At 42.3% G+C, this 27,728-nt stretch overlaps 1 protein-coding gene across 7 annotated transcripts; it reads left to right on the top strand.

Annotated features, from left to right (window-relative positions):
* The first annotated feature begins 1,243 nt into the window (after nt 1–1,243).
* On the top strand, nt 1,244–22,590 carry LOC122481897 (general transcription factor II-I repeat domain-containing protein 2-like). 7 transcript variants are annotated; one of them, XM_043578154.1, is made up of 6 exons: nt 1,244–1,524; nt 2,007–2,103; nt 6,651–6,876; nt 8,234–8,320; nt 19,527–19,683; nt 20,662–20,865. In XM_043578154.1, exons 2-6 carry the CDS (start codon nt 2,077–2,079, stop codon nt 20,813–20,815), a joined length of 651 nt encoding a protein of 216 aa, XP_043434089.1. In that variant the 5' UTR covers nt 1,244–1,524; nt 2,007–2,076; the 3' UTR covers nt 20,816–20,865. The 7 variants fall into 7 exon arrangements, with proteins under 7 accessions (XP_043434089.1, XP_043434090.1, XP_043434085.1 ...); XM_043578155.1 differs by having other exon boundaries at nt 2,004–2,103; XM_043578150.1 differs by lacking the exon at nt 2,007–2,103 and having other exon boundaries at nt 20,662–22,590.
* The last annotated feature ends 5,138 nt before the right edge of the window (nt 22,591–27,728 follow it).

Below are 27,728 nucleotides of genomic sequence, written 5' to 3'. Positions count from 1 at the left end.
AGGTCTTCCTTTTGAAGGCTCCCCTGTTACACAAAACTTACGATGAAGAAACTTACATGCTTTTCTCTTGTTTATCTCTTTTGTCCCCCACCCCAGAATTTAGGAGGATAGAGCAAAAAAATAAATAAATAAATAAAAATAAAAAATGTATTTTCTTCCCTACAGTAACAATTTGCCAGTTTCCCACGATCCTAAAATACTGCCCCAAATACTGTTTGAGGTTTTAAATTCTGTTAATCTGACGGATACAAATGGTATCTTATTAAATTGTATTTTCCTGACGGTTGTATGGTCGAGCAAGGTTTCACACTCTTTTGTGCTACTTAAACGTCTTCTGAAAATTGCTTTTCGTATCCTTTGCCCATTTTTGTCTTTTATTAATATGTCTCTTATTACTGATTTAAAACAAAATTTTAAGTGAACTCTCTACCACATGTGGTGTTGAAACTCACAACCCCCAAGATCAAGAGTCTCATGCTGCACGGACTGAGCTACCCAGGCACCCCTCTTATTCCTGATTTTAATAACAATGCTTTTTACTTAGCGTCATCACATCTTTCACTTTTACAGATAGGCATTATTTCAAATGATATGGTATTTTATTAATAACACCTAAATCACAAGTTTGTTTCGAGAAGTCCATGATAAAATGCGTGAAAAGCAACTACGCCGGGCACAAAACAGGTATTAATGATTCGGGCTAGAACCATCACCAACGTCACTGGCGACGTGGCGGCGGTGCCCGGGGTCGAGAGACCGCCCCCCCAGTCCCTCCTGTCGGGTCGCAGCCTCTGATGCCCTGCGCCTCCCTCTCGGCTACGAGCAGGTGGCGGCCTCACCGGGTTAACTGAGCGCCTGGAACCTATCTACCCTTGCTCACGAGCGGGCAACGAGTGGCTGCTTTTATGACTGCCATTCACTTTCTCCGGACCCACCGACAAGGGTGTACCGGGACGTGGGACCACCCGCCAGGTCCCCAAACCTAACAGGGCTTGCACCTTCTTCTACTCCGCCAACCTGAACCGAACACCGAACCTCCCACGAAAACCGACGAAAACCGACCAAGATGTCCGCCCTGTGCGCAGGCGCAGCATTGGTGGCCCTGACTCGAGACCCCGCCCCCAGGCTCGCGCTCTCAGTCTCCTCTTGGGGCCCGCGTCTCGGATTGGCCCAGAGACTGTGCGGGCTCTGATTGGCCGACGCGGAGGCACAAGGTCTCCGTCTCCTTCCGGAGAGCGTTCAGCACGGGTCTAGAGTCCTGGGCGGCCGCTGGGAGGGCGCTGCAGATCTGCTGGCGCTAGGGGCTTCCTGCTCGGCTCTGCAGTGCGCGGTGGCTCGCTGGGCCCTGGGTGGGCGGGGCCGCACCCCCGCAGTCGCCTGTAAAGGAGGGACCAGACTGTGCGGGTTAACTTGAGAAGTGGCGGCTCTAGGTTCTGGTGCGAGACTCCTTATTTGTGTTGTAAATTTGGACGGAGGTAGAGATGGACGCTGCTCTCCTTAACACTGAGTTCTCAGTCTGGAAAGGTAAAGACATTTGAACTGTAGGTACTGATTTTTTACCTGTATGGGGGCTTTATTTTGGCCCGGTGTGCCTTCATTTGAGCAGTTGGTAGTGGAATTAATTTTTAAAAACATCGAAATTATTTGAAAACGCGTGGTGAAGGGAGCCGATGAGAGGGAAAGGGAGGAATTCTTGGAAGCTTGCCTAATACCTTGAGGAGTTACCATTTCTAGGTTTTGGCAGAAGTCACGGTACGGGACATCTGACCTACAGACATTTACCAAAAATTATCTTTTTCGACATATTTTGTTACTCCCCAGTGTGAGCAAAATATTCCAAATATAACTAACTTTAGGATGAGGCCTAATTTTATTACAAGTAGAATTCTTACAAATAGAATTTATTACAAATTGAAACTTATTGCAGATACTAGAGGCAAAACGTACATAGCATGGAATGTCAAAGGCCCTGTGATGAGCCTAATAATCTTGTCCATTTTAAGCAGGAAAAAAAGCAAGATGAACTGAAGAAAATGAGGTTTTTTTCCAAAGGAGATAGAATATGCGGAAGATGAGATGTCAGACGATGGAGGTAGAGATGAGGTAATTATATATACAGCACGTAGCATAATGACTTACTACTGTCAGAATCCAGAGTAAAACAGTTAAACTGCCTTGTTTAATCTCAAAAGTGGTATCCTGAACACTTTCTGACTAGTTTCACAAGCCCACCCTGTAGACTCAGTGCTAAAATCTGACAGTCACTTTTAGAAAAAAAAAATTACAGACCACTCCCATGAGCATAGATGCAGAAATTCCAAACAGAATCTTATCGAGTCAACTACCCGTGTCCTGTAAAAAGAATAATGATACATTGTGAGAAGTGAGGTTTGTTTCCGGGGGAATGCAAAAGTGTTTTTTGTTTGAAAAGTGATATTGGTTGCCTGGAAATACTGGCTTGAAAGGAAATCTCTTGATTTGTCAGACTGCCCCATTAAATTTCTTTAGTTTGTATGCCCGCCAAACATCTCTGTTTCCATATTTATTCTTTTGACAAATGTTTAGGTCCCTACTACATTCTCTGCTTCTGGCTGGGAGCCTCTGTATTAGCATTTGAATATGGACGGGTTTAAGTTAAGTCCTGAAAGAACTGAGGTGGATGAGTGAGGACACAGCTAATGAATAGTGAATGTTTCATGTCTGCCCCCACCGTGCTCGGGCTTAATGCATTAAGTGACCATATTAGGCAGGCGGCATCAGCCCCATTTTATAGATGGGAAAACAGATTTAGCCATTAACTAACTTGCCCATGGTTTTAGAACTAATAAGCGACACAGCCAGGATTATCCATGGTTCTGCAGAATCCAAAGCCCTTACCCCTTCCCAGCTCATTTTTTTTGTCTTCCCCCCAAGCATTCGTTGTGAGAGGCAGTCAACAATCGTTTATTGTCCACTTTGAGCAACGAGTTATATAAAAGAAACTGTCCTCAGCCCTATTCAGTCTAGTAGTTGTTTTAATCAATCAAAAGTAAATTATCCATACATACCGTTTGATTTTAATTTAAAACATTAAATATATATTCATTTACCAATCCTTTGATGTGGGACTAAGGTTTTGTCTTTGACTTTGGGTTCAGCATTGGAATAATTTGTCTTCCCTGTACAAAGTACACCCATAAGTGCATCTTCTGTAATTTGAAGGTTTTTTTTTTTTAAGTTTATTTTTATTTATTTTGAGAGACAGCGCGTGTGGGGGAGGGGCAGAGAGAGAGGGAGAGGGAGAGAGAATCCCAAGCAGACTCTGCACTGTCAGCACAGAGCCGGATGTGGAGCTCGAACTCTGTGAGATCATGACCTGAGCTGAAATCAAGAGTCAGACACTTAACTGACTGAGCCACCCAGACGCCCTGAAGTTTGTTTCTTTTTTTTATTACATTTTTTTTAAATGCTTATTTTATTTTTGAGAGAGAGAGACAGAGCCTGAGCAGGGAAGGGGCAGAGAGAGAGGGAGACACAGAATCTGAAGCAGGCTCCAGGCTCTGAGCTGTCAGTACAGAGCCTGACGCGGGGGTCACACTCACGAACCTCAAGATCATGACCTGAGCCAAAGTCGGATGCTTAACCGACTGAGCCACCCAGGTGCCCCAAGTTTGTTTCTTTAGAGCAAAGAAAACCAGAAAGACTACTAGTAAAGCAATTTGAATACGCCTACATATTTACCATTTTTTCCATCCTTTTATGGCTGCTCACCCACACCTAACCTGACTACAGGTTTTTAAGCTTTATCTAATATGCCCAAAGCATTCAACTTGGTTTTCATAGATTTAGTAACTTACTTTTTGCATGATTGGTTTGTATGATTTGGTTATGTAATTGAAACTGCAAATACGATGGTCACTTGCAGGTTTGGAAAAAACGCAATTGATGCTTTTTAAGGATACACTTTAGCCATATGGAACAGAAATGCCCGGGTGTATTTTGAGTACCATAGAGGAACCTGCTAGCCACACATGCTTGGTATTTCGTGGATGGCAAGTTAGTAAGTCCTGTTTGGAATTCAGACTGTCATTTAATCTAGCCATAGATATGTTATATGATGGTTAGACACAGTTAAGAGAACATCTAATGTATTATGATGGTCACTATACATTGCATTAGCTTTCCATACCGATCAGCCAGAAAGTTCTTGGTGAATGCAACTTTTTATTTTATTTTATTATTTTTTTAATTTTATTTTTTGTTTTTTAAAATTTACATCCAAATTAGTTGGCATATAGTGCAACAATGACTTCAGGAGTAGATTCCTTGGTGCCCCTTACCCATTTAGCCCATCCTCCCTCCCTCAACCCCTCCCGTAACCCTCAGTTTGTTCTCCATATTTATGAGTCTCTTCTGGTTGTCCCCCTCCCTGTTTTTATATTATCTTTGTTTCCCTTCCCTTATGTTCATCTGTTTTGTCTCTTAAAGTCCTCATGTGAGTGAAGTCATATGATTTTTGTCTTTCTCTGACTAATTTCGCTTAGCAGAATACCCTCTAGTTCCATACACGTGGTTGCCAATGGCAAGATTTCATTCTTTTTGATTGCCGAGTAATACTCCATTGTATATATATACCACATCTTCTTTATCCATTCATCCATCGATGGACATTTGGGTTCTTTCCATACTTTGGCTATTGTTGATAGTGCTGCTATAAACATGGGGTGCATGTGTCCCTTCGAAACAGCACACCTGTATCCCGTGGATAAATGCCTAGTAGTGCAGTCGCTGGGTTGTAGGGTAGTTCTGTTTTTAGTTTTTTGAGGAACCTCCATACTGTTTTCCAGAGTGGCTGCACCACCTTGCATTCCCATTGGTGAATGCAACTTTTGCTTTGGAACTCAGACTCTGGTAGCTTAGAGGAAAACAGGAGTAGTCACATATTTTTCTTAGGCTGATAAGCATGTGATGTGGTTCTTGACTGTTCACACTGGTCACCCTTGGTCATTAAAGTGTGGTTCTTATAATCCTTGATTAGTGCAGCATGTAGTAATACTGTTGCAATTAGATGAACTTTTAAGGTAACCAGAACCTAAAGCTGGCTCATTGAAATTATTTCATTAAAACCCTCATCTTTTGGGACACCTGGCTGGCTCAGTAGAGCATGTGACTCTTCATCTCTGGGTTGTAAGTTCAAGCTCCACGTTGGGTATAGAGATTACTAAAAATGAATAGATTAAAAAAATAAATAAATAAAACCCTAATCTCTTTCACCTAACTTCCCTGATCCCACATCATTACCATGCCAGATGCACAGGTCCCCCTCATCTGCTTGCCTATAAATTGTGTTCATAATCAGTAATGCTAATCACATGTACTTATCTCTTCCTATGATGTGGATTGAGGGCTATATATATATACACACCAGTTTGCTGGGGTTGCCTTAATAAAATATCACAGACTGGGTGGCTGAACAGCAGAAGTTTATTTGCTCACAGTTCTGAAAACTGGAAGTTGAAGATCAAGCTGTTGGCAGGTTTGGTCTTCTGAAGCCTCTCTCCTTGGCTTGTAAATGTCTGCTTTCTCAGTGTTTATTCACGTAGTCATTCGTCTGTCATCTGTGGCCTAATCTCTTATAAGGACAGCAGTCATATTGGATTAGGGCCAGTGTAACAACCCCATTTTAACTTAATTACTTCTTTAAAGGCCTGTCTCCAGATACAGTAATATTCTTTTTTTTTTTTAATTTTTTAACATTTATTTATTTTTGAGAGACAGAGCATGAGTGGGGGTGGGGCAGAGAGAGAGGGAGACACAGAATCTGAAGCAGGCTCCAGGCTCTGAGCTGTCAGCATAGAGCCCAACACAGGACTTGAATCCACAGACCGTGAGATCATGACCTGAGCCAAAGTCAGATGCTTAACCGACTGAGCCACCCAGGCGCCCTCAGTAATATGTTTAGATACTGGGGATTAGGACTTTGACATATGAATTTTAGTGGGATATAGTTCAGCCCATAACACCAGTAATGCCTTCCCTGTATTATGACATGGTTCTAGTTAGCACTGGAAAGATAAAGACAGTGCTTCTATTAATTGCCCATCTTGTTCTTTTGTGTATGGTGAAACTGCATTCAGTGTTTTACTAAAATTGTCATCTTTAGGTATCTAATTTTATAATACCGTGCCCAGTTATTAGTAGCCATGGGGTGGGAATTGATGGTATAATTAGAAAACATGAGACTCAATGTTTGGGGCTTGGCTCTCATTCTAGTCGTCTGTTGTGGGAAGCTTTTCACTTTGATGTATATTTGTATGCAAAAATTTGGCACTCTAAAGGCATGTAGAGCCACCTAAACAGTAGTTGACTTGGCATATTTTCCTAGGGCAGTAGCTTGGATACTCCTAGAAACTAGTTCCTTCCCTGTAAAGATTCTGATTTGATAACTCTAAGTGAAGTTTAGGAATTTGTTTTTCTTTTCCTTTTTCTTAAGACGAGCACATCAGGTGGCGCTGGGAGCTCTCTTACTGCACATTGAGAAGTTCATCTCAGATCAACATAGACATTGACATATGTGCCTGACCACATCTTGCCCTTGCTGACTGTATATGTGGCTGTAACCTCTTGGGCAGGGGGAAGACCTGCTTTCATTGTTGCTACTTCACCTCCAGGCTGTCGTCCCTCAGAAAAATGGTGGGAAGGTTACTACTGCTCCAGAAAATAAAGTCGGGGGGAAAACGTCTCTGGCTCCCGTGGTTGCTGAGAAACTAACATCACCACACAGGAAGACGGCCACATGGGCCAAATTGCCAAAAGACAGGAGGAGTGCCAAGAAGAGAAGTGGGAACGATGAGGAGGAAGAAGATAAGAACACGGAGTTGGGCCAAGATGGGAAAGGTAACAAGTCCTCTTCCAGAGGCGTTCCTGGCTAGTGGCTACAAGATAGCAAGGGTCAGCCCTGTGTCCTTCCACATTGCTGTTAGAGGCGTTCTGTGAAGATACCCCCTTCAGAAAGTTGCCGTGGCAATCTCTGGCTGATTTTTCAGGCCTGGCTTCATTGAGGAGGAAATCTCAGTGGACATTTGACCTCTGCTGTCCCCATGACCAGAATCAGTTTTCACTGAACATTATACATTGATTGTTTCTGTCGTGGTGCTGTGAGCCACGCGCGTTAATAGTCCCCCAAACTTAATTCTCAGTGATTTCGTTTTTGTCTTGATGGAATCTATGTAACATTTTAAATTGTATTGCTTCCAGGAGTGCCTGGCTGGCTCAGTCAGTGGAACATATGACTCTGAATCTCAGGGTTGTGAGTTTGAGCCCCATGTTGGGTGTAGAGATTACTTAAAAATTAAAAAAAAAAGATACTGCTTCCAAATAAGTAATTACTATATTTTTATTAAAATACAATGGCAATGCATTTAAAGTTATTTCAAAATAAGAGGTTAAAGTGGCAGTGAATTTTTTTTTTTTTTTTTTTTTTGGTTTGTGTATTATAGCCAGATTTACAGGAAGTTTTTCTGAAAGAACAATTTGTTATTCTCATTCTTTCTTTTTTTTGTTTTTTTTTTTTTTTAATTTTTTTTTCAACATTTTTTATTTATTTTTGGTACAGAGAGAGACAGAGCATGAACGGGGGAGGGGCAGAGAGAGAGGGAGACACAGAATCGGAAACAGGCTTCAGGCTCTGAGCCATCAGCCCAGAGCCCGACGCGGGGCTCAAACTCACGGACCGCGAGATCGTGACCTGGCTGAAGTCGGACGCTTAACCGACTGCGCCACCCAGGCGCCCCAAGTTATTCTCATTCTTAATAAGTCTGTCTAATTGATTAGGTAGGTTTTCATTTAGAATCTGAAAAAGAAGATGTGTATTCTACATGGGTCAGAGGGAGAAAGCCCTTCCTGTAGGGGTTGGGGACAGTGACTGAGGAAAAGGGCTGTAAGGAAGAAGAGGAAAAGGAAGGTCAGAATGACCTAAATCAGTTCAGTAGAGGGGTGGCCCGTATCAAGGAGTTCAGGTTGTAAGGGAAGCCCTTGGGCAGAGGCTGTTGGATTTCTTTTAGGAACTTGAAGAACTTTCTGATTAATTTATAAATGCTTTCACCAGTACTCTGACCAGACCTAACCTATGTGTTTTGTGAAGAGTAGACATACCATAGGTATGATATTTGTGATTAGAGTAAAAGCTTCCGGTTTACTCATTAGTGGTACAGACAGATCATTAAAAATATAGTGTTCTGGTTTTTGCCCACAGAGCCTATCAAAAAAACACCTGATAAATGGAAGAAGGAGATGGCTAAACAGAAGGCTTCCCCTGAAATCAAAAAACAGAGATTGGAAGGTAACTTGTTTGTTGTGTTTTAAAGCACAAGACAAAACACGGAGACTTGCGTATTGGTTAAGTGTAGGTATGATGTTTGTGGACAAGGCGAAAGCCCAAGTGATAAACAAGGGGATTTTTATTGCAGCTTGGCGTTACAATATGCCAGAATCTTTAACGGAATTTTCTTTTAGCATCATTGTTACTGAACTGATTATTTGAGTTCTTTTCTTTCTTTTCTTTTCTTTCTTTCTTTCTTTCTTTCTTTCTTTCTTTCTTTCTTTCTTTCTTTCTTTCTTTTTCTTTCTTTCTTTCTTTCTTTCTTTCTTTCTTTCTTTCTTAACCTTTTTGTATGGCAGTTGAACCACCTGTAACTTTCAAACTGTTTGTTGGAAACCCGAATTTCAACAAAACCGCTGCTGAACTAAAAACTGGTCTCAGTGAGGTTTTGCTAAAAATGATCTCACAGTGGTTGATGTCAGAGTTGGCATGCCCAGGTAAATACTGATAGATGAAGAATGTTAAGTCGATCAGCCCAGCATTATTATCCCTGGAGAAATTACGAGTTCCCGTATTTTTCTGTTTCATTGTGGGTTACCAGACTTCTGTCTCATCGGATCCTTCTGGTACCTGCTGTTCACCCTTTAGTGGGGTTTCACATCAGTCTCTGGCAGTTCAAAGTGAGTACAGTAGTCTCATATCCGCGGGGCAAACATTCTAAGATCCCCAGTGGATGCCTGACACCACAGATAGTACTGAACCCTGCGTATACTATGTTTTTTCTTTTACAACATACCTGTGATAAAGTTGAATTTATAACTTAACCACGCTAAGAGATGAACAACAATACAACAAAATAGAACAAATGTAACAGTATACTATAATGAAAGTTACATGAATATGGTTTGTCTCTCTCAAAATATTTTTACTCTGCTATGCACACCCTCTTTCTTGTGATGCTGTGAAATGACAAAATGCCTCCGTGATGAGATGGGGTGAGGTGCGTGGTATAGGCGTTGTGACCTCGCTTTAGAGTGCTGTTGACATTTTGAAGCTAGGTCAGAAGGAGGATTGTCTGCTTCCAGACCACACAATTGACTGTGGATAACTGCAACCACGGATAAGAGGGACTACTATATTTAAAATCTTTCAGTGGCTCTTAGAAAATCCATTGTATTGGGGCATCTGGGTGGCTCAGTCAGTTAAGCATCTGACTTGGATTCAGGTCAAGATCTCATGGTTCGTGAGTTCAGTTCCCATGTCGGGCTCTCTGCTGTTAGCACAGAGCCCGCTTCAGATCCTCTGTCCCCCTCTTTCTCTGCCCCTCCCCCACTCACATGCATGCACTCTCTCATAAATATAAATTTTAAAAAATTTATTTAAAAAATCCATCATATTAAATTGCTATCCCATTTTTCCAATTGAAATGTTAAAGTAATCCCGAGATTCTCCTTGTCTTTACAGAAACATATTTCCATGATTTTCTACAGTGAGTGATGTTATTTGCCCACGATTATTTTATTCTATTTTACTTTATTATTTCTTAAATATATTTATTTTGAGAGAGCACAAGCAAGGGAGGGGGAGAGAGAGAGGGAGAAAGAGAGAATCCCAACAGGCTCCGCACGGTCAACTTGCAGCCCGAAGGGGGCTCAAACTCATGAACTGTGAGATCACGTCCTGAGCCCAAACCGAGTCCAGCACTTAATGGACTAGGCCACCCAAGCGCCCCTGCCCAGAATTATTTTAAACTAAGCTGCACATTTAATCGTAGCCCCCTCGCTTTGGTGGCAAATATAGGTTCTGTATCACTTCTGCTTTTTTTGCCAAGTTGAATTTCATCTTTCTCACTTCTTTTTCATCAGAAGATATTTCCTGGGTGTGAGCATATTTTATAGTACTCAGACTGTCTTAGGTAAAAACAAACAAAAAATAATAATAGTAACAGGGACACCTGGGTGGCTCAGTCGGTTGAGCGTCCGACTTCTGCTCAGGTCATGATCTCGCAGTTTGTGAGTTCGAGCCCCGTGTCGGGCTCTGTGCTGACAGGTCAGAGCCTGGAGCCTGCTTCGGATTCTGTGTCTCCCTCTCCGCACCTTCCCCGCTTGCACTCTGTCTCTTTCTCTCTCAAAAATAAATAAACATTAAAAAAATAATAATAATAATAGTAAACATTCATTGAGCACTCACTGTTCCGGGCATTGTTCTTCGTTCCTTATTTCTATTAACTCATTGAACCTGTTAAGACAATCCTCAGTGGTAATTATTGCTGTTCTTCCCATTTCACAAAGAAAATTTAGGCACAGAGAAGTTAAGTAATGTGCCCAACATCACACAGTTAGAAAGTGGCAGAGCTCGGCGTTGAACCCAGCACTCTGGCTCCAGAGTCTACGCCACAACTTTTGTCACATCGCTCTTACGGTTTTTGTTAACTTTTTGTTTGTAATTTGCAATAAATAAGAACCCTTTTTGCATTAAAAAAAAAATCTTTCTGTAATAGCCCTTGGGTTTGCTAATACATTCCTCATTAGGAGTGATATTTTTGTTCTAATTCACAAATGCACGTGGATTTTTCTTAAAACAAAAATTCAAAACCTTACTTTTAAACTTCATTTTCTATAGGTTTTGGTTAAATTTGGTCAGTTGCTACACAGAAAACTAATAAAGATTTCAGCAGGTGAATTTGCACTGACTTCATCCCTTGATCCAGAACAGGCTTTCTCCATTTTGGCACTGTTGACACTTTGGGCCGGATAATTTGTTGTGGCGGACTGTCCAGTTCATTGCAGGCTCTGTGGCAGTGTGCCTGGATTCTCCCCACTGAGTAGTAGAAGCACTCCCCCAGTTGTGACAGCCAGAATGTCTCTAGACATTGTCAAACTTGCCTATAGGTGAGAACCACTCCTTTGGTTACTTTATTGGCATTCTTATTGCTGGTTGGTGGAGGCTTAGTTCTAAATTGTAAATGACTCAGTGCTGATCTCCACTTTCACGTCCAGTGTGACTAGCCAACCAGAAGTCATGTGCCTCTTGATCTTACTTGGTGTTTTTTTTCCCCTTTTACACCTCTGTAGGAAATTTGGTTATGTGAGTTTTAAATCTGCTAATGATCAGGGAAAAGCCTTGAAACTTAGTGAGACAAAGGTCCTTGGGAATGAAATTAAATTGAGAAAACCAAAAGGAAGGGAAGTAAAGAAAGGTATGTAAACAAGGTAATTTATTTATAGATAACTGTGGGGGCACGTGGGTGGCTCAGTCGGTTAAGCGTCCGACTTCGGCTCAGGTCATGATCTCACGGTTCGTGAGTTTGAGCCCTGCATCGGGCTCTGTGCTGACAGCTCAGAACCTGGAGCCTGCTTGGGATTCTGTGTCTCCCTCTCTCTGCTCCTTCCCCACTCACACTCTGTCTCTCTCTCAAAAATAAGTAAACATTATAGATAACTGTGTATCTAGAAGACTCTGGGTCAGGAACTAGTAGTATCAGATTCTTTCTTATTGTGTACAAGTACTTAGTTACCACCAGGTCACCTGCTTCCACAGCACAAACTTTATCTGCATTGCTCTCACCCTGTGTGCTCTAGCTCCCTGGCTCACCTTCCCTGTCATAGCATCCTTTGTCTACAGCACTCTCTGTCATTATGTACCTTTCCTTCTCTGCCATAATGTTCTCTGCAGGACTCAGTCCCTGACCACCTGCAGCCCATCCATAGAATCTCAGTTTAAAGGTCACTTCCTCAGATCAGAAAAAATTTCCCTTCCAGACTAGATTAAGTCTTTTTTTTTGGGTGGGGGGAGTATGGGGGATTTCCTCTCCTCTCCTCTCCTCTCCTCTCCTCTCCTCTCCTCTCCTCTCCTCCCCTCCCCTCCCCTCCCCTCCCCTCCCCTCTCCTCCCCTCTCCTCTCCTCCCCTCTCCTCTCCTCCCCTCTCCTCTCCTCCCCTCTCCTCTCCTCCCCTCCCCTCCCCTCCCCTCCTTTCGTTCATTTAAGGTAATCTCTCCACTCAATGTGAGGCTTAAACTCACGACCCAGAGGTCAAGAGTTTCGTGCTTTTCTGATTGAGCCAGCCACGCGCCCCTAGGTTAAGTCTTTACTAGATGTTCTCATTTCCCTTTTACTTTTCCTTCTTAGCACTTATCAGGGTTTGTAATTATGTGACTGTATGTTTGCTAGCCTTTTCCTCCAAGGCCACACTCCCGAGAGTAGAAGCCTGTATTTTCATGTACCATGTAGCATAGGCCCTCACCCAGATGTGTGTGCAAACATTTGTTAAATGAAGGAATATGTATTGCTATTAACACTCCCTAACTCTTGGAGAAGTATTTTTCCTCCCTTGTAGAACTTTTGATGCTTATTAGATCTGAACTCAGACTGAAAATATGCTTTTGTGTTACATAGCTCGAAATACCAAAACACTTTTGATCAAGGACCTGCCTGATAAAGTCACTCAGCGTGAGTTAAAAGAAGTGTTTAAGGATGCCTTTCAAATCAGATTGGTGAGCAAGGATGGGATGAATAAAAGGTGTGTTTTGTACTGGTGTTGAAAAACAATGTATTTCTACTGGGTTCAGACATAACAGAATTTCACTGCATTCTCCCAAGTCACTTAGGCCTGGTTTTAGAAAACAAAAGAGTAGTTATCCAACCTTTCTACCAGTAGGCATAAAAAACTGAAGGGGACAGGGGCGCCTGGGTGGCTCAGGTCATGATCTTGCGGTTTGTGAGTTCAAGCCTCGCATCAGGCTCTGCAGCACAGAGCCTAGAGCCTGCTTCAGATTCTGTGTCTCCCTCTCTCTCTCTGCCTCTCCCCTGCTTGCACTCTCTCTCTGTCTCTCTCTCTCAAAAATGAATAAACATTAAAAAAAATTTTTAAAAAGGAAAAAAGAGAATAAAAAAACTGAAGGGGGCATCATAAATGGACAGTCAGAAGTTTCTAGAAAACTGTAGTGGTGTCATTGAGAAATGAAGGCTTATTCTACCAAGTTCGAGACTGAAGATTGGAAGAATTCAGTCATAGATCATCTCCATTCTTCTCTCTCCAGGGCTGACTCCAGTAAAACAGCACACTTGGTGAATTGCCTGGACAGGTGGCCAAACAAGCATTGAATTGGCCCGTTAGAACTATGTTGTAACAGGGGCGCCTGGGGGGCTCAGTTAAACATTCGACTTCAGCTCAGGTCATGATCTCACAGTTTGTGAGTTTGAGCCCCACGTTAGCCTCTGTATTAATATAGCTCGGAGCTTGGAGCCTCCTTCAGATTCTGTGTCTCCCTAGCTTTCTGCCCCTCCCCTGCTAGCATTCTGTCTCTCTCTTAAAAATAAATAAATATTAAAAAGACAACAACAACCTTAAAGCCATCATCGGTAAAAAAAAAAAAAGGGGGGGGCGCACCTGGGTGGCTCAGTTGGTTAAGCCTCCAACTTTGGCTCAGGACATGATCTCACTGTTCTTGAGTTCGAGCCCCACAGTGGGCTCTGTGCTGACATCTCAGAACCTGGAACCTGCTTCAGATTCTATGTCTCTCTTTCTCTCTGCTCCTATCCTGCTTGTGCTGTCCCTTCTAAAATAAACATTTAAAAAAAATTTTTTAAAAAAAGAACTGTGTTGTAATAATTAATGAAACACTAGCACTACGTATCTAGGCTTTGGTAGAGTAAGAGGGTGAATGTGGTGAAATCAGAAAGGATGGAGTAGGATGTATTTTGAAAGGAATTCTCTTTTTTTTTTTAATTTTTATTTTTTTTAATGTTTTTACTTATTTTTGAGACAGACAAAGACAGAGCATGAGCAGGGGAGGGGCAGAGAGAGAGGAAGACACAGAATCCAGAGCAGGCTCCAGGCTCTGAGCTGTCAGCACAGAGCCCGACGCGGAGCTCGAACTCATGGACCGTGAGATCATGACCTGAGCTGAAGTCGGATGCTTAACCGACTGAGCCACCCAGGCTCCCCTGGAATTCTCTTTTTTAAAAATCTTTTTAATGTTTATTTTTGATAGACAGAGTATGAGTGGGGGAGGGGCAGAGAGAGAGGGAGACACAGAATCTGAAGCAGGCTCCAGGCTCTGAGCCATCAGCGCAGAGTCCGATGTGGGGCTCAAACTCAAAAACTGTGAGATCATGACCTGAGTGGAAGTCAGACACTTAACTGACTGCGCCACCCCGGCACCACCACCACCTCCCCCTTTTTTTTAAAGTAAGCTCAAAACTGCCTCATGTAAGGCTTGAAGTTAGAACCCTAAGATCAAGACCTGAGCTGAGATCAAGAGTGAGATGCTTAACTGACTGAGCCACCCACACAACCCTCTTTTTTTTTTTTTTTTTTTTAAGATTTTGATAATTTTTTTTAAGTTTTTTTATTTTGAAAGAAAAAGAATGAGTGGGCAAGGGGCAGAGAGAGAGGATCCCAAGCAGGCTCTGTATCATCTGCACAGAGCCCTATGTGGGGCTTAAACTCATGAACCGTGAAATCATGACCTGAGGCAATATCAAGAGTTGGACGCTTAATTGACTGAGCCATCCAGGTGCCCATTAAAATTTTATTAAAAAAATTTTTTTAATGTTTATTTTTGAGGGAGGGAGACAGAACGTGAGTGGGGGAAGAGCAGAGAGAGAGGGAGACACAGAATCTGAAGCAGGTTCCAGGCTCCAAGCTGTCAGCACAGAGCCTGATGTGGGGCTTGAACCCATGAACCATGAGATCATGACCTGAGCCAAAGTTGGACGCTTAACCTACTGAGCCACCCAGGTACCCCTATTTTAAGGCAGCCCTTAAGATTTTATTTTTAAGTAATCTCTACCCACTGTGAGGCTCCAACTTACAACCCCTAGATCAAGAGTCCCATGCTCCACCAACTGAGCCACTCAGAGGCCCCTATTTTGGAGGAATTCTTAATGAGGTGCAGCTTGCATATCAGAGTTACAGATACATTTGAGTGAAAATTGTTGGAGTAGGTAAACTCTAAAATAGTCTATACCAGTATATTCTGAATAACATCTCTAGAAAAGAATCCTACCAATTCAGAAAACAAGTCTGAAAGGATGAATCCCATATTGTTAGCAATTAGCTGTTGTCAGCGTTTTCTGTGAGGAGATTTGGGGACTCTGCCATGCTTACAGTCAGAAACACTGGAAAACAACAACAAATTGCTGCCCAAAACCATAGAATTTCTCTAATGATATTCAAATAAGTTTTGATTACATATACTTAAGTCTTCAGAATCATTCCTTTACATGAAGAATTATTATAAAGGGGAGATAGCGGAAGCCAAGGAATCCATGGCCGTATTAAATAAAGCCTATAATACCTATGTCAGAAGTGAGTGTGGTACATTCTTCAAGAATATTCTTACTCAGCAGATCCTTTCTACTTATCTTTCACCGAAGTAAGTTACAGGTTCATGAAGGTTTACGTTGAAAGTATGGAATCATAAAGTACTAGAGGAAGACATGGAGAATGTTTTCGTTTTGTTTGTTTTTAAAGATTTTATTTTTAAGTAATCTCTACATCCAATGGGGGGCTGGAACTCACAATCCCAAGATCAAGAGTCACATGCTCTTCCAACTGAACCAGCTGGACTCTGCTGTTTGTTTGTTTTTAATCTTCAGCAGGGGAAGACCTGTTGAGTGTGACACAAATCCTGGAAGTCCTAAAAGAATAGATAAGTTTGACTGCATAAAGTATTTCTACGTGGGGGAAAAAATCCCTTAAGCAAAGTCAAAAGACAAGTGACAAACCAGGAAAAAAAAATTGTAATTTCTATCAAAACTGAGGGCTAATAGGGGTGCCTGGGTGGCTCAGTCGATTAACCTTCCGACTTTGGCTCTTCGTCATGATCTCTCAGTCCATGAGTTCAAGCCCTGCGTCAGGCTCTTGCTGACAGCTCAGAGCCTGGAACCTGCTTTGGATTCTGTGTCTTCCTCTCTCTCTGCCCCTCCCCCACTCACACTGTGTCTTTCTCTCTCAAAAAAATATACATTAAAGAAATGAAAAAAAAAACAACTGAGGGCTAATTTTGTTGGTAAAGTGCATCTTACAAATCAATGAGAAAAAGACCAACAATCCAGTAAAAATATCAGCAAAGTATGAACAGGTACGTCACAGAAAAGGAATTTTTTTTTATGTGTATCTTTTTCCTTTATTTTTAAATTTTATTTATTTTTATTAACTTGTTTTATTTTTTATTTTTTTTTAATTTACATCCGAATTAGCATATAGTGCAACAATGACTTCAGGAGTAGATTCCTTAGTGCCGCTGACCCATTTAGCCCATCCCCCCTCCCGCACCCCCTCCCTAACCCTCAGTTCTCTGTATTTAAGAGTCTCTTCTGGTTTGTCCCCCTCCCTGTTTTTATATTATCTTTGCTTCCCTTCCCTTATGTTCACCTGTTTTGTCTCTTAAAGTCCTCATGTGAGTGAAGTCATATGATTTTTGTCTTTCTCTGAGTAATTTCACTTAGCGTTATACCCTCCAGTTCCATCCACGTAGTTGCAAATGGCAAGATTTCATTCTTTTTGATTGCCGAGTAATACTCCATTGTGTATATATATATATATATATATATATATATATATATATACCACATCTTCTTCATCCATTCATCCATCGATGGACATTTGGGCTCTTTCCATACTTTGACTATTGTTGATAGTGCTGCTATAAACATGGGGGTGCATGTGTCCCTTCAAAACAGCACACCTGTATCCCTTGGATAAATGCCTAGTAGTGCAGTCGCTGGGTCGTAGGGTAGTTCTATTTTTAGTTTTTTGAGGAACTTCCATACTGTTTTCCAGATGGCTGCACCAGCTTGCATTCCCAAAGGAATTTTGAACATAAGACACCCATCCTCATTCATACTAAAAGAATTGTTAATTAAAATGTAATTTTAATTAATTTAATGTAGATGCAACTTCCTACCTGTTAGATGTTCACAGATCAAAAAATGTATCATCACAGTGCTAGAGGGTTGGAGAAACTGGCATGCTCGGGCTTCGTTGGTAGAGGGATATTGGTGAAGTCTATAGAGATGAGTTAGTATCTGTTATAGTTGCACGTACTGTTTTATCCTGCAGATAGAGTCAGACAAGTGTGACATAATGTGTTACAAAATTGGTTGTGCAAAATTAGAATTGACCTGAATATCTGTCAATAGAAAACTGACTAAAATTTTCTGGTAGATCCAAAAGATATTCTAGTATACAGTTGTAAAAAGAAGTGAAACAGCATTTTGTGTACTGATGGGAAATAATCTCCAATATAAAGGCAAAATATAGAACAGTGTGTGTGATATTCTACTTTTTATGTAAAAATATAATGGAGGTTGTATTTTGTGTACAAAACACAAATGTTAAAAACAGATCAAAGACCTAAAACACAAGAGCTAAAACAAGACTGTGGCAGAAACACAGGAGTAAATCATTGTGATCTTAGGTTAGAGTGTTGCACAGGTGATGGAAGATTGACAGGTTGGGCTTTATTAAAATTAAAAACATTTGTACTTCAAAGGACACTATACAAAAAAACTCCACAGACTGGGAGAAAATATTGCAAATCATGTGTCTGTTAAGGGACTTATCTTCAGAATATGTGAAGAACTCTTAGAACTCAATAATAAGACAACCCAATTAAAAAATGGGCAAAGGGCTTGGGGTGCCTGATGACTCACTCGGTTAAGAGTCTGACTCTTGATTTCGGCATAGGTCATAATCACAAGGTGTGGGATCGAGCCCCACGTTGGGCTCTGCACTGAATGTGGAGCCTGCTTGGGATGCTCTCTCTCCCTCCCATTCTACCCCTCCCTGCTTGCGATCACTCTTTCTCTCAAAAATAAGTAAACATCTTTATTTTTATCATTTTTTATAAATAAACATTTTTTAAAAAAATGGACAAAGCGCTTGAATGGACATTTCTCCAAACAAGGTGTAAAAGTGCCCAATAAGAACATGAAAAGATGCTCGACATGAGTCGTTAGGGAGATGCAAATCAAAACCATGGTGTGATCCTACTTCACAACCAGTAGAGTGGCTATAAAAAATGGCAGGCCATAACAAGTGTTGGCAAGGATATGGGGAACTTGGAACCTTCGTTCGTTGCTGGCGGGAACGTAAAATAGGGCCGTTGCGTTGGAAAACGGTTTGGCGGTTTCCGAAAATGTTAAACATAGAGTTGCCATATGGTGCAGCAATTCTGCCACTAGGTGCGCACCCAAAAGGAATGAAAACGTAAATCCACACGTTTCGACAAATGTTCGTATCAGCTTCATCCTTACCAGCCCCAAAGTGGAAACAACCCCAAATGTCCACCAGCAAATGAATGGATAAACAAAACGTGGTTCTTCCATGCAACGTAATACTGTTCTGTCATAAAAAGGAATGAAATAGTAACATATGCTACAACATGGAGGATCTGAAAAACATGCGGCCACGTGAAAGAAGCCACTCACGAAAGATTGCACAGTCCTATGATCCCATTTGTATGAGATGTCCAGAATAGGCAAATAGCGTAGCGGTTGGGCCAAGGGTTGGGAATGACTTGGGAGAACGAGGAGTAACCACTGACGGACATTTTGGGAGATGATAAAAATCTGCCGAAATCGGATTATCGTGATGGTTATAGAATTCTATAAATACATTAGAAGTCATTGTGCACTATTTTATTTTTAAGTCATCCCTGCACCCGACATGGGGCTTGAACTTATAACCTGGAGATCACGAGTCACATGCTTCACTGATAGAGCCAGCCAGGTGCCCCTCACTGTGCACTTTAAATGGATGAGTTTTATGATACATGAATTATATCTCAGTAAAGCTTTAAAAAATAAGAGTGTGGGGCACCTGGGTGGCTCAGCCGGTTGAGCGTCTAACTTTGGCTCAGGTCATGATCTCACGGTTCATGAGTTTGAGCCCTGCGTCGGGTTCTGTGCTGATAGCTCAGAGCCTGGAGCCTGCTTCAGATTCTGTATCTCCCTCTCTCTGCCCCTCCCCTGCTCGCACTCTGTCTCTCTCTGTCTCAAAAATAAATTAACAAAAACAGTGTGTATATGTGTACATTTGCTTTTATATGTACAGCATGTTGCCTCTGAGGATAGAAATTGGGCAGAAGGCACACTGCACCATATCCTTTTCTACCTTTTGCCTTTTGAATCTTGTATGTGTATTACTAATTCAGAAGCCAAAAGTACTGAATGCTGACTATGCTTTCTTCTCCCCTCCACCCGGTCCCCACAATTGCAGGATCGCCTATGCTGACTTCACATCACAGGCTGATGCAGAGAGGGCCTTGGACGACAAGCAAGGACAAAGATTGGAGGGCTTGCCATAGCTCTGGACCCTGTTGGAGAGAAAAGTCAAGGCCAAGAAGAGAGAGGCTGGAAGAACAGCATGCGGAGAAGTAAGGGACACTAAAGCTCCGTAGACTGAAACTTGCCAGGGTCGGGTTGTCAGCCGGGTTCCCCAGAGAGGGGCTGCAATCAGGATAGGGACACTTTTTTGTTTTTTAAGTTTATTTATTTTGAGAGAGAGAGAGAGAGAGAGAGAGAGAGAGCGAGCGAGCAGGGGAGGGGCAAAGAGAGAGGGGAAGAGAGGATTCCAAGCAAGTTCCACGCTGCCAGCACAGAGCCTGACGCGGGGCTCAAACTCACGAACTGTGAGAGCGTGGCTTGAGCTGAAACTAAGAGCCGATGCTTAACTGACTGAGCCACCCAGCGCCCCTCAGGATAGGGACACTTAAATACAATTTCTCCCTGTATTAAAAATGGGTAAGTCCTCCTCAGATCAAGTTAATGAGTATTGTCCTAGTTAACTGTAACCTTGAAGTCTGCAAAAAGACAGCACTTTGAGATACATCAGCTTAGCTCCCCTTCTTGGGGGCTCTCTAGGATTGTGTTTGGACAGGTTCGTAAAGCTGTGGTTTCAGAAATTAGATATTTAATTCTCTTCAAGTAGAGTTTTTGTCAGGTTTAAACCAGAGACCCCAAACGAGTCCCTAATCTGCCTAATCTAGTGAGTAGTCATAATGGCTTCTACAGTATTTACAGGGGGAAAAAAACCCATAATTTATTATGAATATTTTTAAAAATCAAGAAATTTCACATAGAAATCTGGATTTCCAGCTTCTTTTGCTGCTGCATCAGAAAATCTGGTGGCCCTGGGGCTGCATCCCTACATGTCTGCAGTCATCTGCACAGGAAAATCAGAGGCTTCCTCTTAGCTGTTGACTACAACCCGCACCATTCACTAAGTTCTTCCCTAACTGAAGGAGCGAACAGCACACTTACACTTTGCAAAAATAGAGTCAGTACTTTTTTCTTGCAAAGCATTAGCGAAGGTGACATGTTAATATTTCTTATGCATTTGTCTCTTTCAAAAGTGGGAAAACGAAAGCTAGAGCAAGAAAGCCACACATTTCAAGAAAAATGGGAACGAGCCTATTTCTTTGTGGAGGTAAAGAATGTCCCTACGTGTTTAATATGCAAACAAAGCGTGTCTGTGTCGAAGGAGTATCACCTCAGACACCATTATGAAACAAACCACAGCAGGAACCATGAGGGATATACAGAAAAGATGCGTGATAGAAAACTAAATGAGCTGAAAAAAAGACTGAAATTTCAACATGATGTCCTTTTGAACGTGAATAAAATAAGTGATGCTGCTATGAAATGCAGTTACGTATTAAGTGAGAAAATTGCCTGGGCGTCCAAACCTTTTACAGATGGCGAGTTTATAAAGGAATGTCTATTGAGTGCCGCGGAGATTATGTGCCCTGAACAGAGACACGCATTTGCGAACATAAGACTAAGTGCTAATATTGTTCCGCAGCACGTTGGCGATGTGGCTGGGAACTTACAGGACAAGTTGCGAGGAAAAGGTAAATCATTTGTGGCTTTCTCCATTGCAGCTCATGAAGGGGCTGATGTAGATGATGCCCCCCAACTGGCTGTATTTATTCGTGGTGTTGACGAAACTTTTGATGTGACCGAAGAGCTTTTGGACATGGTACCCATGACAGGCACCTCATCAGGAAACGAATTATTTGTATGTGTTGAGGAAAGTCTTAAAAAATTTAATGTAGACTGGTCGAAATTAGTCAGTGTTAGCACCGATGGCAATTCTGCACTGGTTGGTGTTGAGCAACTGGTTACAGAACTTAAATCTAAGGTGTCAGGGCTTTGCAAAGACACAGAGCTTAAGTCTGTGCACGGCCTCATTCTCCAGGAGTCACTTTGCACTAAAAAGTTAAAAATGGATCATGTCATGGACATAGTAATTCACACCATAACCTGGATACGTTCCCATGGCTCAGACCACAGAGAGTTCAGTGCTTTGTTCAGTGAGTTAGATGCACAGTATGGAAGCTTGTTCTCCGTGGGACTTAAGTGGCTGAGTCGTGGCATGGTGTTAAGGCGGTTTTTCGAACTGTTGGAAGAAATTGATTTTTTCATGTCTTCTAAAGGAAAACCTGTTCCCCAGCTTACTAGCAAAGATTGGGTCAAAGACTTAGCCTTTCTGGTTGACATTATGACTTACCTAAACATGTTGGATATCTCCCTGCAAAGGCGTTCACAAGTGGTTACGCAGATGTATGACTCAATTCACTCGTTTTTGATGAAACTGTGTCTTTGGGAGACTCATTTGGCGAGGAACAATCTGGCCCACTTCCCCACGCTGAAATTAGTTTCCGAAAATGAAAGAGATGGCCTGAACTATATCCCCAGAATTAAAGAGTTGAAGACTGAGTTCCAAAAACGGTTCTCTGATTTCAAACTTTATGAAAGCGAGCTGACGTTGTTCAGTTCACCTTTCTCAGTTAATATTAACAACGTGAGCGAGGAGCTACAGATGGAGGTTATTGAACTACAGTGCAACACGATACTGAAAACGAAATACGACTGTGTCGGAATCCCAGAATTCTACAAACACCTTGGGAATGGTTACCCTAAATATAAGAACCATTGTGCAAAGATTCTGTCCATGTTTGGAAGTACCTACGTTTGTGAGCAGCTATTTTCAGTTATGAAACAACAGAAAACTACTAAGTATTGCCCCCAGTTAAAAGGTTCAGGGGTGACTTCCCTGCGGCACGTCGCTGCACCAGATACACACCCTGGCGTCGAATGACACCTCGGGGCTTAAGAAAGGAATGTCACGTTTTGGATTTCAAATCTAAGGAGTAATACATTATGAGACTGATTATTTCGATTTCCAAATTGTATTTGTTCACTGTCAAATTTAAACTACAATCTCTGGCATCCTATGTTTGTATCTTACCACGTATAAAATAAAGTTTGATTATACCTTGGCGGTTTATTTTCCCCCTGCCGTACCTTTCTGGCCCTGAAGAGTGATTCACGTTGGTAAACCTCTGCCCTAGAAGCAATCGCGTTTTTCCCAAAGGCACTTGTGAACCGGGGATGTGAACCAGGGAGTCCGCTGGATGAATGGGGTGTTTAGATGCCTAGAGCAGCTCTATCCCCAAGGATGACAGACTCAGCCCCCTCCCTGAAGAGAGCTGGGACAGCATAGCCAATACTGGCCCCTCGGCTTCTCTTTTGGTGCTTCCATTTTGGATTTACACATTTCTTTGAAATTTCAATGTTGTTGGTCAGCATTAGAAGAAGTTGTGGCTGGTCCCACAGCCATTCTGCCTCTTACAGGCACGGATAGGCATTTCCTCCCCATCAGGGCCACCCCCAAGGGGATGCAGAATGAGGTGTCCGTGTCGAAGAGCTTATGAGCATCATTCTGGGGAGAAGGCCCATAGGTACCAGCAGCCCCTTACAAAGGTCTGTGACCCAAAATGTGTTTTTCCACTGTGAAATTGGGACATGACTGCTCACTGTTACAGACACTGTATTTTAAATAGTCCAATTATGGGGCGCCCGGGCGGCTCAGTTGGTTAAGCGTCCAACATTGGCTCAGGTCACGATCTCACGGTCTGTGGGTTCGAGGCCCATGTCGGGCTCTGTGCTGACAGTTCAGAGCCTGGAGCCTGTTTAGGATTCTGTGTCTCCCTCTCCCTCTGCCCTTCCCCTGCTTGTGCTCGCTCGCTCTCTCTCTCTCAAAAAAAAAAAAAAAAAAAAATTAAGTAGTCCAATTATGAAAGTGAAATGTACTTATTGTAGAACATTTGGAAACTATAAAGAAATAGAGGGAAAAGTCTATAATGTCAACAACCAAAGGTAACCCCTATAAATATTTAAATATGTTTGTTTCCTTTTACTTCCTATGAATTATTTTATATGGTTGAGTGCATTATGTCTGAATCATTTTGTGTTCTGTTCTCCTTCCCCCCTCCCCTCTTAACAGCGAAATCCTAAGCATCTGTCAGTCTTCCAAGCTCAAAGTTGAGTTTATCTGATTGCGTCAGGTGTGTACTGACAGGCCTTTGGCGGCCAGGGTGAGTTCTCTTGGCGTCACATAAGCCATAGGATTGATTTTTCTGTTCTGCCAGGCTCTGAGAAGGCCAGAGAAACACCGTGTTTTCTGGGGAAGGAATGGGAGATTACATCTGATGACACTCAGGACACCCTTTGGGCAGAGGTTCTGGGACCATTAATGAGCATGAAGAAGCTCAGCTTTCTAGATCTGACCTTAATCTCTGCACCATTTGCCACCACTGCCCTCCCTTCCCTCTCCTTGAAATCTCACTCTCATTTTCCTCCTTCCTCTCGGAATGCTTCTTCTCAGGCCCTCTCCTTCCTCTGTCCTTCAAATGATGATTTTCCTCCAGTGACTTTTCTTCCCTACAATTTACCGGTGGCTTTTAGCATGGGGGCGGGGTGGGCAGGGGACAGGGGAGGTCAGTCAGGGCTCTCTTAAAGCAACACTTAAAAGATACCAACCCAAGACGCCTAGGTGGCTCAGTCTGTTAAGTGTCCGACTCTTGGTTTGGGTTTAGGTCATGATCTCATGGTTCCTGAGATGGAGCCCTGGGTCAGTTCCACCCACTTGCAGATAGCATGGAGTCTGTTTGGGATTCTCTCTCTCTCTCTCTCTCTCTCTCTCTCTCTCTCTGCCCCTCCCCCACAAAAAATAAATAAACTTCAAGAGATACAAACCCTTTTCCAAGAACTATGCACACATGTACCTACACGTGTGTTTTTATCACACTTTCAGGAAGTCTCCAGACCCTAGAAGCCCAGCTTGGGACCATCTAGTCCCATGGCTTCAGTTATGTGCAAGCTTTCAGCATAGAATCTCCAGCCCTGCACTTCTTTCTAAACGCCAGCCTGGAAGCCGCTGGACCTCTCCACTGGGATGTCCCACAGGCCCTTTCAATGCATGGTGTTGATGATTTAATTCATCATTTCTCTCCCCAAACTCTTAAGCCAATTCTTTTCTAGTTTTCTTTATTTTAGTGAATGGTGCCATCATCCACCCAGTTCTGGCTCAAGGCAGAAACCTGGCAGTCATCTTGGACTCCTCCTTAACTTACTTCCCATTTCTATTTAGTTGCCAAATCTTGATTATACTACTTAACCAAGGTTTCCAATCTTCCCACTTCTCTACAATCCCATTAGTAGTGAACACTACCCTAGTTAGGACTGTTGTCATCTCTTGCTTGAACTCCTGCAAAAGCCCCTACCTGGTCTCCCTGCTTCTGGTTTCCCCATCTCCAATTCTTGGCTTCCAAAATATTCTTCATAGAGTTACCAAAAAATAAGTCAAAACAACATCATATTAAGTCACATTACTCCCCTGCTTAACATTCTCTGATGCTTCCCTACATCATTTATAATAAAAGTCAAACTCCTCTAACTCAACAAAAAAACAACCCAATTAAGTGGTCAAAGGACTTGTACAGACATTTCTTCAAAGAAGATGTACAAATGGCCAGTAAGCACATGAAAAGCTGCTTAGCATCACTGATCAATAGGGATATGCAGATTGAAACTACAATGAGATACCACCTCACGTTCATTAGGTGGCTACTATAACACAAACAACAACGGCAAACAGAAAACAAGTGTTGGAGAGGCTGTAGGGTAATTGGAACCCTTGTATTCTGTTGGTGAGAATGGAAAATAGTGCAACCACTGTGGCAAACAATGTGGTGATTCCTCAAAATTTAAAAATAGAATTGGCATCTGATCCAGCAATTCCACTGTTGGGTGTATACCCAGAACACCTGAAAGCAGGGTCTTGAACAGATATTTGTATACCCATGTTCACAACAGCTAAAACATGGACGCAAGCCAAGGGTCTCCCAACGGATGAATGCATAAGCAACATGTGGTATGTACATAACATTAGAATATCATTTGGCCTTAAAAAAGAAGAAAGTTCTGACACATGTTCCAACATGGATGAACCTTAAGAACATCATGCTGAGTAAAATAAGCCAATCACAAAACAAACAAATATAGGATGATTCCACTTAGGAGCTTAGAGTCGTCAGTCAGGATCCTAGTGCGGGGGGGTTGGGGGGAGGGGCTTCGTGTTTAGTGGGTATAGAGTTTTAGCTTTGCAAGATGAAAAGAGTTCTGGAGATGGATGGTGGTAGTCATTGCACAATATTACAAATACATTTAATACCATTGAACTATACACTTAAAGGTAATTAAGATGACATGTTATTTGTACTTTACCCAGTAAAAAAAAAAGGAGGGGGCACCTGAGTGGGTCAGTCAGTTGAGCATCCGACTTTGGCTCAGGTCATGATCTTGAGGTTTGTCAGTTTGAGCCTTGCGTCAGGCTCTGTGCTGACAGCTCAGAGCCTGGAACCTGCTTTGGATTCTGTGTCTCCCTCTTTCTCTGTCTCTCTGTCTCTCTCTGTCTCTCTCTCCGTCTCTCTCTGTCTCTCTCAAAGATAAGTAAACATTAAAAAATTTAAAATAAAGAGGAAAAAAACCCCAAACTCCTCACCTACGATGGGACTACAAAGCCATATGTAATAGGGGCTCTCCTGTCTCCCTGATTTCTTATCCACTTTGCTCTTGGCTGCACACCTGATACTTGCCTTCTTTCTGTGCCTTGAGTCCTTTGCATAGCTGTTCCTGGAATATTCCTCTCTGGGTCTCCTGACCACCCAGGTCAGAGCTTCAGTGTTGCCTCCTCAGAGAAGCCTCTCCTGACCCACCTTAGAACGACCGCCCCCCCAGGCAACCCCTCCCTCTCCTTTTTTGTTTCCACTTATGTGATACCCTTACCCCAAAATGTTGTATCCTCAGTGTCATATCAGGAGGCATATGGAGTCCATTTGCCCCATTCCTGGTGATGTTATCTTTGATCGTTTGCTTAAGATGGTTTCTGTCAGGTTCCTTCACTATAATATTACTTGTTTATAAGTATCTCATGGACAGATACTAAGAGACTCTCTAAATAGTCTGTTTCTTATCCTACTTTCTCCTATTAATTTTAACATCTATTGCTGATTCTTGCCTGAAACAGTTACCACCGGGGTATTTGCCAAATGGTGGTTTTCAATTTTGCTCATCCTATATTTATTGGTTGGAATTCCATGAGGAAGTCCTTTCCCTTCACCCTCATTAATTTTTTTCTCCATTCATTCAAGTATTTATATCCATATGGACTCACAGATTCTTATTTTATCCTATAGCTTCTTATTCTAAGGGTTATAATCCTTTATGATCATTATTTATTTTGTCTATCAGATTGCCCCAGATTTGGCATGGGAGCCCATTCAAGTTGCCTCCTGTGTCCACTGATATGGGTCTACATGTCCCCATTATTATTTGAACCCTTCCTTACCTTCTGGCACCCCAAGGTGTTAGAGGCTCATCTTGTAATTTCCTTGCCACAGCCGTGAAGATATGGCTATTCCCCAAGAAGTCTTGGGGACTCTCATTACAGAATGGCAGTAGACACCAAGACCTGGGTGCTGGGTGAGGTCAGTGATGTTGGGCATTAGGACCTTCAGGCCCTCTCGGTGGATGGTCAGGAAATGTATGTACATACACATAGATACCAAAAGCTATTTTGACAAATCTGTCTGTAATTTTGAAAACTATGAGTTCACAATGATGGCTCTACTTCCAGCCCAACACCACAGTGTTTATTCTAGCTGACCCCCTTTCCATATTTTTAACTCATTTTTATGACAAATCTGGCTTTTATTAGTATAGTTTTCTTTTTTTCCTTTTTTTAAATAATTTTTTAAGTTTATTTATTTTTGAGAGAGAGAGAGAGAGAGAGCATGAGTAGGGGAAGCAGAGAGAAAGGGAGAGAGAGATCCCAAGCAGGCTCCACACTGTCAGCCCAGAGCCTGACGCAGGGCTTGAACTCATGAGCCATGAGACCACGACCTTCGCTGAAACCAAGAGTCGATGCTTAACCAACTGAGCCACCCAGGTGCCCCAGTCAGTATAATTTTCTTATCTGCTTAGTGCAGATACGAAAAATAAACCTACTACTCAGGGTACAATATTGTACAAGTTTTTTCTTTAGTCTCAGGGTATTTGGTCTAAATACTCTTTT

The sequence above is a fragment of the Prionailurus bengalensis genome, chromosome C1 (genome assembly GCF_016509475.1).
Source record: "Prionailurus bengalensis isolate Pbe53 chromosome C1, Fcat_Pben_1.1_paternal_pri, whole genome shotgun sequence".
NCBI classification, from domain to species: domain Eukaryota; kingdom Metazoa; phylum Chordata; class Mammalia; order Carnivora; family Felidae; genus Prionailurus; species Prionailurus bengalensis.
Note: the sequence above shows the minus strand (reverse complement) of the source record. Positions and strands in the feature narration are given on the sequence as shown.